Source organism: Aulostomus chinensis, chromosome 7, assembly GCF_037954235.1.
Source record: "Aulostomus chinensis isolate RoL2024-O1b breed Wild chromosome 7, RoL_Achi_v1.0, whole genome shotgun sequence".
Lineage (NCBI taxonomy): Eukaryota > Metazoa > Chordata > Actinopteri > Syngnathiformes > Aulostomidae > Aulostomus > Aulostomus chinensis.
Genome location: NC_141326.1, coordinates 28,626,611 through 28,636,463, shown reverse-complemented (window position 1 = coordinate 28,636,463; position 9,853 = coordinate 28,626,611). Strand labels below are relative to the sequence as shown.

At 41.1% G+C, this 9,853-nt stretch overlaps 1 protein-coding gene across 4 annotated transcripts in view; it reads left to right on the top strand.

Annotated features, from left to right (window-relative positions):
* lrriq1 (leucine-rich repeats and IQ motif containing 1) overlaps positions 1-9,853 on the top strand; it is a 39,592-nt gene continuing 29,739 nt past the window's right edge. For 3 of the 4 annotated variants that reach the window (XM_086209716.1, XM_086209717.1, XM_086209719.1), the window contains exons 1-13: positions 1-307; positions 1,225-1,321; positions 1,472-1,578; positions 2,014-2,125; positions 3,263-3,378; positions 3,590-3,664; positions 3,941-5,671; positions 5,751-5,903; positions 6,078-6,228; positions 7,081-7,274; positions 8,619-8,746; positions 8,990-9,063; positions 9,492-9,585. In XM_086209716.1, the coding sequence (XP_086065842.1) occupies positions 194-307; positions 1,225-1,321; positions 1,472-1,578; positions 2,014-2,125; positions 3,263-3,378; positions 3,590-3,664; positions 3,941-5,671; positions 5,751-5,903; positions 6,078-6,228; positions 7,081-7,274; positions 8,619-8,746; positions 8,990-9,063; positions 9,492-9,585 (3,146 nt within the window). In that variant the 5' untranslated portion in view covers positions 1-193. Of the gene's footprint in view, positions 308-838; positions 966-1,224; positions 1,322-1,471; positions 1,579-2,013; positions 2,126-3,262; positions 3,379-3,589; positions 3,665-3,940; positions 5,672-5,750; positions 5,904-6,077; positions 6,229-7,080; positions 7,275-8,618; positions 8,747-8,989; positions 9,064-9,491; positions 9,586-9,853 lie in introns of all 4 variants that reach the window. The other variant, XM_086209718.1, reaches the window with a different exon arrangement.

The following is a 9,853-nucleotide window of genomic DNA, read 5'->3' as shown; positions in this document are numbered from 1 at the left end:
CAACGGAAATTTCACTTAGACGCACAGGATCTCTTTTGTTTTTTACTTGTTCTTCATTCTAAACAGCATGTAATTGGAAAAAAAAACTCTCAAGTATCGCTATTTGCATGTAATAAGAAGGTATTCAATTGTGTTTATGACGATAAAAGATGGTAAGTGAATCTAAAACCTGAGGTCGTTCAGCTCTACAGCCATGACGGATGCCAATGACATGTATGAAGCACTAAGGTGGGCCACCAACACCACCGATGTCGATGAGAGAGACACTGAAGGAGACCAACAGGGCCTTTCACTGTACGAATATGATGTAAGTTAAGACGAGGCTCACATGGGACTTGAATATGTAAATAAATTGTTTATTTTGTCAACTTTTTTGTTTTGTTTTTTGGACAGGTGTAATGGTCACGCGAGCTAACGGTAGCAGCTAATTAGCTTGTAACTTCCACACGGCGGCTGTGGCGCGCGTCAGCATGTTTACGTGTTTTCTGATCAACGAATTCAGTGATATTTTATACCATCAAGAGCTACAAAGTTAAAAAAAAAAGCTGAAAGCGAAAGTCATGTACCTGACATACCATACTTATGGAAGGTTGAATAAATGTACTCCAAACTTATTAATACAAACGTACAGTCGAATTTAGAAACGTTGAGTGATCATAATTAGGATTCTTCAGCACTTCCTTTACAATAAGTAGTAGTACAATAAAAGTAGAAAAAGTGTACTCTAGTAAAACTCTCCATTTAAAATTCTGCTTCAGAAAAGAGAATTTGACATTGAGTTTACTTAAATAGTCAAAGTTTTTTATTCAAAATCCTACACGATGTTTGTGTGTTGCAGTGCTCAGGACAGCATTCTGTGAAACAGCGACCCCTAGAGGTGTTGTTTAAGTTTTATCAGTGCTGCTCTGATTGTGTCCTCCTGAAGTTGTCAGGCTTCTCATCTGAAAGCACATCGTCCTCATCAGGTTTTTCGATGTTTTCAATGAAAAATATTTATCTTCAAAGTATCTAGTTACAGATAGGTTCAGGTACATGTAGTGGAGTAAAAAACACAATATTTGAAATATAGTTAAAGTATGAAATAACTTGAAATATAAATACTCAAGTAAATACCAAGACAGAGTACAGTGCAATACAGTACTTGGGTAAAAATACTCATACTTTCCACCATATGGATTTTGATTTTGAGGCTCATCAAACTTCTTACTGGTTTTCTGACACTAGGTTTTAGAGGAAATCCCCCTGTCACTGCTCAGCTACTTTGAATCCTCCAAGAACAGAGCAGCCGCATGTGAGAAGCTGTTGCTGGAGGACCTTGAAGGTATGACAGCTGGATGGATAGCAAGCAATTCAACATTGTTTCTTCTAGCCTACCTGCTTTTGTATGAAGAACAAGGGTGTGAACTGACTCAGGATTCTGTGATTAAAATAAATGACAAATATTGGTTGGTACCTTCATGATATTTTTTAGTATCCAGCAGACAAAGAGCTTCAGCTTCGTCATGTTACGCTGAGCACGCGGCCACAGAAGATTCACCTGCTGAGGTCGACGAGGACACGATGACACCAAAAGAGCCAGTAATTGCTTGATCCCTAAATTTGTTATTCTTCTGTATGTTTTTTGCTGCTCTCTTCCATCTCCGTCATATAATTACAATTTTTACCATATATATGTGTATACACACACACACACACAAAGGTGTACATTATATGTACTGAACAGGGTGAACCCTGCGTCTCAGCCAATGCCAGCTGGGATAGGCTCTAGCCCCCCTGCAACCCTTAACAGATAAGCAGTAAAGAAAAAGGATGGCTGGCTGGATGGATATAAAAGTAATATTCAGATTTTTTTTCTACTTTTCTGGCGTTTTCAGCAATGCTTCAATGGTTTCATTCAGCTCACAGCATTCAAGTTATGTTCTGCAGCAAATGCTTTTTCCAGTTACAAATCATTCTCATATCCCTGGTGACACAAAAACCTCCCACAAACTAAGCCTCCTCTCTGTGACACAGGTTATGTGTGGTGCAGAAAATGACCAGAGCAACACCTCAAATGACACCCGCCTTCTCACACGGATCCAAACACTTCTCACTCACGATGTCTCAGTGTATCACAGCAGCCAAGGTACAGTGTGTGATTATGAAAATGGAGTGAAAAGGTTTCGGTGCAGTGATGTGGACACTCCACAGGGGTACTAATGATCCCAGACTTGAATCCAGAGGGACACAAGGAACTCTGTGTATTTAGAGATCGTTTTCTAACCAAACTGCACACACCTTAAACTGAGTTAAGTACAGAGAAACTTACCCTCTTCAGCTGATGAATGTGCAGTCTTTTAGTGTTTACCTCTGCACAGTGAAGGTCAGACATCCAAATCAGAGACACTGATAAAGCTTTACATGTTGAAGGTTGGCCTTAATCACAAACTTCATTCTCCAGTCTTTTACTTGTGAATAAAAAGCTGGATATGTGGGTTATAACCAAAGGCTTCAATAAAGATGGATGCCATGGTAGCTCAGCAAACGTCACAGATCACGAATGCCCCCTGGTGGCTGATTTCAGTAAAGGTCAGGGATTTTCAGAGTCTGAGAGGTTGGGTTTCCCCTTAGAAAAAGCTTGGAGTAGGTGCCCCCCCCCCCCTTACCTCAGTATCCATAGACAGTCAGCTGTTTAACAAGCTAGCCTGAAATTGCTGTTTTACACAACTTCAGAGGACATCAAATGCATGAGGTCAGTCCAGATTTTTTTCTTATCTGACATTTGAAAGCAGGAGAACAGTGGAAATCCTCCAAGATTGTGTCTCTTAACCATACAGCTGTTAACTAAATCACCTTTAGGCTGTTGCACCTGATGATCTTTGATAACTAATATTCTTACACCTTCATTCTCTGAGTCTCCCCTAAAACTGTCTGGAGCTCCCCAAGGGACCCTGCCACCCCCTGCATCTTAAAAGATGGGATTTGTACGAAAACACACAACAAAAAGATTTTACCTGAATCTGATTAATGCCATGTTAGGTCTTTCTTAGTTATGCAGTATGATGTTAAAAAGTTCACATATTGCCCTGATCCTCCTTAAAACGGCAAACATGGTCGAGTTGCACAAGTATTGTTTGTGTTATTCAGGGGAGAAAAATCAGTAATTTTTTATATTTTTTCAGCCTTTTGTCTGCATGCACTCAAATGAAACGAGAAACTCTTTCACCTATCGCTTGCATCAGGTTGCTTTTTTGCCTCCACACCTTTTTTGTGCGTATCTCAGGTGAAGCCGATGGGTTTATGGATGATGAATGTACGGAGGTTGAGAAGCATCCGGCCTTTAACACAAGAAACACTGACTTTGAGGAGGAGCTGAGAAGGATCACCGATGCGGAGAAGGTGAAGTACTCTGCACTCTGGTGTTACTTTTGGTAGTTTGTCTTGATTGTTACCTCTGCCAAGGAGGTCGTGGTTTCAGAGGCGTTTGTGTACCTGTGGGCAGGACTACGTTGTACATAGAAATCTGTGCCATTGTGACACGTGCACAGTGTGGGCGGAGGAAAGGACAAAACGCATTCATTTCTAATTTTACAATGTTTACTTTTTCTAGATGCATCACAAGGAGGCTGAGTTGATGGAAAAGAGGGCTCAAGAAAAACTGGAGGAGGAGTTTCAGCTTCAGCAGGTATGCTTTGTTTTTCTTTTTTTAAATTCCACTGTATGATCAATCTGAAGGGGCCCCTCTGAGTTAATAGTTAAGATCAGCAACTTCCAAGAAAAGCTAATAATTGCCTGAATTCATGATTTCAGCTCAGAGAGACAACAGAGGGTCAGCGATTTTACACTGAATGATTCTGATCTACATTCACTGGTTATGGGTCCGTTTTCCTCTGTAGGCCAGAAAGTTGTGAGTTGTAAATTGTGTGAATTTTTGAAACTGATGTGTCCATCTTAACAACAGGAGCTAATCTGGAACTTAAAAAGGCGTGTGGAGGAAGAGAGGGAGATGAGGGAAGAGGAGCAGAAAAGAATTTTGGAAGAGAAGAAGAGAAAGGAAGAAGAGAGAGAAAGGAGAAAGAGGGAAGAGGAAAACAGAAGGAAATTGGAAGAGGAAAGAAGTAAGAAATGGGCAGAGAAGAAGCGCCTGGAGGAAGAGGTGACAAGAAAATTACAAGAGATGAGACTCAAGGAAGAGGAGAGGAAAAGATGGAAAGAAGAGCAGGAGAGGAAAAAGGAGGAAGTGGAAAAGAAGACAAAAGAGGTGGAAGAAAAGATAATGGAAGAGGAGAGGAGCAAGATTGATCAGGAAAAAAAGCTGGAGAGTGAAATGAGAGGAATGAGGGAGGAAGAGGAGAAGAGACAAAAGGAGGAGGCAAGGAAGGAACTTGAGGAAGAGAAAAGAGTGAAAATGGAAGAGGAGAGAAGCAACATAGAGCAGGGAAAAAAGCTGGAGAGTGACATGAGAGGAATGAGGGAGGAAGAGGAGAAGAGACAAAAGGAGGAGGCAAGGAAGGAACTTGAGGAAGAGAAAAGAGTGAAAATGGAAGAGGAGAGAAGCAACATAGAGCAGGGAAAAAAGCTGGAGAGTGACATGAGGGAGGAAGAGGAGAAGAGACAAAAGGAGGAGGCAAGGAAGGAACTTGAGGAAGAGAAAAGAGTGAAAATGGAAGAGGAAAGGAATCTGAAGGAGAAACATTGGAGACAAAAGAGAGAAGAAGAAAACATAAAAAAAGAGGAAGAGGTGAAAGTGATCAAGCAGGTTGAGGAGAGTGAGATGCTGGTGGAGATGTGGAAAGAGGAAGAGATGAGAAAGGGTTTTGAAAAAGAATATGAACGTGTGACACTTGAGATGACTAAGGAAGAAAAGAGGGATGAAGAGAGGAGAGGAGAGAAAAATTTAAACAGGATGAGGGAGGTAAGACAAACGGAGGAGGAAGGAAGACTTAATGAAGAGGACGAGAGAAAGACAGATGAAAGGGAAAAAATAGAAGGGGGGGGCCAGCAGCAGGAAGAGACAAAGAGACAGAGTGAGGGAGACGATTCCAGAAAAACAGAGGGGGGAATAAAGCTCAAAGAAGCTCTCAACAGAAAGATGGCAACTCCCACATTTGGAGAGAAGAAGCAGCAAACGATGGAGATGGAAGAGAGGCTGATTGAAGGGGAAGAAGGAAACAGAGAAACAGAAGAAAGAAGACTCAAAGTTGAGGAGAACAGCAAACGGATTATAGTCCAGGACAAAGAAAAGGAGGTAAAAGGGAACAACTTGCAGGAGAATAGAGAAAATAACACCAAAAAATATACTGACATGAGTGAAGAAGACCTGGCCTCACACTCAGAAGACAGCACCTTGTCCTCCTCAAGTCCTCGTCCTCCACACAGAGTGTCCACAATCAGTCCCATCAGCGCCGAAACTGTACAACAACATGGCCAGACCTGGACCCGAGAAGATCCAGGTCCCTCCTGTTACTCCAGTTCTTTGCTCCTCCACCTTCCCGATCACACGGAGCAGAAGAGATTATCCTGGATGAAGGACTGCATCTCTTGGTCCAAACTCTCCCTCCTCAACAGGAGAAGGCACAAAGGTTCTGTGCGAAATGGACAAGTTTTGAGAAGGTCTGCTGAGGCCAGCAGACCTCCACCGCTCTGCCCAAACACTGTACTCCAGGCCTCGGGCTGGTCAGCGCTGCAAGAGGTGAGATTTCTACAAATGACAAAACACCTTGTCAAGGAATTTATTCACAACATCCTCAAACCCCCCCTCTCTCTTCCAGGTGACTGTAGTGGCTCTGGAGGACTTGCCTGCTTGTAGTTTATCCACTCTCGCTCAGTGTCCTCAGCTTCAGTCCCTCACCCTCAGACGCTGTGGGCTCAGAGCTCTGGAAAGCATCAATAAGCTAACAGAGCTCTGCTACGTTGACGTACAGGTGAATATTCAGCCAATACTGAGCTATTACCCGATTAGGAAGATAATGCAATGACTCTGTTTAACTTTTCATACTATGAATAGTAAAGGTCCCAGTTATTTGGACATACTGTGTAATTTTATGTAGAGTTAAGAAGTGTGGCATGTCTCAAGATCTTTTTGTAATTTGTCAAAGGAAAATAACATCTCATTTGTGGACTGTAAAAATATGACGAGCTTAAAAGTTCTTCGACTGAGCCACAACAAGTTGACGTCCATCCATGGTTTGAGTGGTGCTGAGAATCTGGATGTTCTCGACTTCTCACATAACTCCGTCACCCGCATTGGTAAGATTCCTCAAGCTACTGCAGGCCAGACTAGATTAAACATAGTTTAAACAATATATGCTGCGCGAAAATGGATTCCTTGTAGCAGAAGGAGATATTTTGTCGATTGCTTTAAAGGACTCTGTGCAAGCCTACAATGCTCCACAAGAGGGCAGTATCTCTCCTCTTATGGGCCCTGCACTGCACTCGTCCAACATGAATTCAGTTGTGATCTGAACTCAGGCTGAGCCTTGAGACTTGATTCCTGCAGGAATATCCAGGACAAGTGTTGAACACACTCAACTGTACATTTAACTGCTGTGCTTCTGAGACTTTTTTGTCATCAACCCTAAAATGTGCGGAGGCCCATTTGTGCCAGTAGAGGACAGCCAAAAAGACCAAAATTGAGTTTGATTGTAAAGACATTCCAAAGGTAAATTGTAATTACGAGATTTAAAAGTCAAAATTTGAGAGCGATAAAAAAAGATACATTTCTAAATATCACATTTATCATTTTATCAAATCATTTGAATTTATCATGAAAATATTTTTATTATAAAGGCTTCTTTTTTTATCTTTCTATAATCTTTATCTTCTCGTACAGTGTTGACTCACAAAACAATATTCCTAATCACAGCAGGTGGGTTTAATCTTTGTCTTCAATTAATCATCTCATGATTCAAGTTTGACTTTTAATCCTCAAATTATAGCTGTTTGTTTGTTTGTTTGTTTGTTTGTTTTTGCTCGTGGAAGTGGGCTTCCATAAAATGGAATTAAAAAATTAAAAGTACAGGAGGGTTTTTGATTATGCTCATGCATTGTTTACTCTTTATGTCCCAACTTATTCTGATCTGTTTTTCAATGTAACTGCAGCTGGTCTGGAGTCTGTTAGGAGACTGCAGAGATTGTCAGTGGGTCACAACCAACTGATCAGCACCAAGGGGCTGAGGGACGTGTACACTCTCCTCCACCTGGACTGCTCACACAACCACCTGGCAAGCGTGGAGGGTCTAGAGAACAACGTGCTGCTCCACTCCCTGGACCTGACAGCCAACTGCCTCACAGAGGTACAGACGTCCTCAGCTAATCACAGCAAGCTCTTGATGGGGTGTTGCTCCACAGTGTTGCTATTTTGAGAGAACTATGAAGAAACTAGTTTGGATGTTTGACGCGGTGTAAGGCTTGGAACAAAACATGCCTTATTGAATTAGGCCTACATTATTCTGTTTTCAGCTTGTGGTGGGAAAACTTTTCTGTGTGAAAATGAGAACATTATCTGACATTTATTTGTTTTTAATCAAGATGCAGATGTCAAACCTTTATCAGGCTTGTAGTCACACGTGAAGTGAGCCAGAATTCTACAGAAAAATGAATATTATAGGCATCTGGTATTGATGTCATTCTTTCAACTACATAATCTCAAAAGACAACAAATAAATAAATTAATATATACATATATGTATATGTATGTATGTATGTATGTATGTATATACACATATATATGTATATGTATACATATATACACACACACACACACACACACACACACACACACACACACACACACATATATATATATAGTTTTATAAATGTATAAAACTAATTTGTTTAAATCCAATAACTCCTGAGGAGAAGAATTCCTGAGTTTGGGGGCTCATATTTTCCCACTGAACAGATTCTAGTTGTCTTGACAGATTTTTATGCAGTTCATTTAGCTTCAAATTGCCCTGTGACGTTGCTGCTTTAACTGAAAGAAATGCTGCTTCAAGTTCAACAAAATTCCCAAAAGAAATGAAATCACAAACAGAATACAAGCAAACATTGAATATCTTATTTAAAAAATAATGGAAAACTTTTTACATGACATCTGTCCTCGTTATATGTCGTGCTCCATTATCCCTCAAAATGTACAGAACACGGTTTCTATTATTCAACAGCACAAATTGGCCAGACAACCAAAGATGAACCTGTAAGCCCCAGAGACATTGGACTGAGAATGAGAGTGTATTCTTGAATTTGTCAATTTGAGAGAAGCTACAGAACGAAGATACAACTGTGCTCGATACCTGGATGTGTTTAATGAGGATTCTCTCTATTCAGCACGTTTAGGAGAACACCAGCTGTAGAAGCTAATATGCCCCTTTTCTTTGGAGGAAAACATACTGATTTGGCAGCCTCAAGAGAAATAAAAATGTACGTGCAAAATTAGTTTGAGAGATCATAAGTACATGTTCAGTATTCCCAGAGGTCCCTGCGCTGCTTCCCTGATGCCTGTGAACACAGTTGAACTGAAACAACTGACACGGGCTCATTCAGGCACCGCTGGACCAGCAGCAGCAGGACTGTGACGTTATTCTGTCCTCTTAGATGGACAAGTGTTTACTGACACCTTCACCCTGTTTGTCCATCAGCCGCCACGTCTGCACAACCATGTCCTCCTCAGAGAGCTGCATCTGGATGACAACAGCGTGTCCTCCCTGCAAGGTCTCAGCGCCTGCTGGCTTCCCCTCATGCAAACTCTCACTGTGGCGCAAAACAGGTACATTCCTGCAGTCCTGTTTGATAGCTCTCTTTGTAGGATTCATGATCTTAAACACATGCAGATATTTCCTTTTTTTTCTATGATATAAAGATTTGATTGTTTGAGTCACGTGACCCATGCAAATTGAAATATTTGAAAATGTGCATACACCTGTACTTAACAGTGTCTGGAGAGTGGCTTTTGTAAATACTTACTTAAATACTTTTCAACAGGTTTACTGGGTTTTTCTGTGTTTTCTAGAGTTACCCAGCTGCCCCCTATGTCTGACTTTCTGTCCCTCTCCAAACTTGACCTTCGATTAAACTGCCTCTCAGGTAAAATGTCTCGTTATAAAGTAACAAACACGTGAAATATGAATCTCCTTTCATTGTCAGGAAGCCATCCCAGCTTCTCGTATACGTGCTACTTAAACATATTCGAAATCTGTGTTGTTCTGTTGATTTTTTATTGACCTCACAGCTCGCTTGTTAAACTTACATTGAAGTTTTAGCTCAAGATTTTTCAATTCAAATTACTCACCGTTCTCACCGTCCCAGGCCACAGATTGGTTTCGCCTTCCAACATGCCATTACAGATTTACACACACCAAAAATAATTGGATGTGTAAACATTTACAATTCCATTTTTCTTCTAAAATGCTGCTACATTTTTTCGAGCCTTTATTTGTGTATTCCAGCTGATCTCGCCAGAGCAACCGGCTGAAAAATACAGGTTAACAAGGAGAATTTGTTTTCTCTTTCAGATTTGAAGAACGTGTGTGACAGCCTGGAGGGATGTCAGTCCCTGCTAGAGGTCCACCTCCAGGGGAATCCTCTTCAGCGGGAGAGTGGCTGGAGGTAAAGTGATGTTGGGCTGCAGTTCCCAAAATCTCCATATGTTTGGTTTTATAATTCATACGCATCTGCTTGCTTGTGTCCAGGTTCTTTACAGCAGATTTTCCTCAGCAGTTCCTGCAACTTAAGCCAAGGCTCGTTTACAAATTGTCGTCATTCTTAATCGAATTCCTTTGCTCTGAAATTTCACCTGTTTTTCAAAGGAGCAAACCAGGGAACAGCAAGTATCCCGCTATCACAAAATCATTCTATTGGCTCTGGTAGTTTAAAC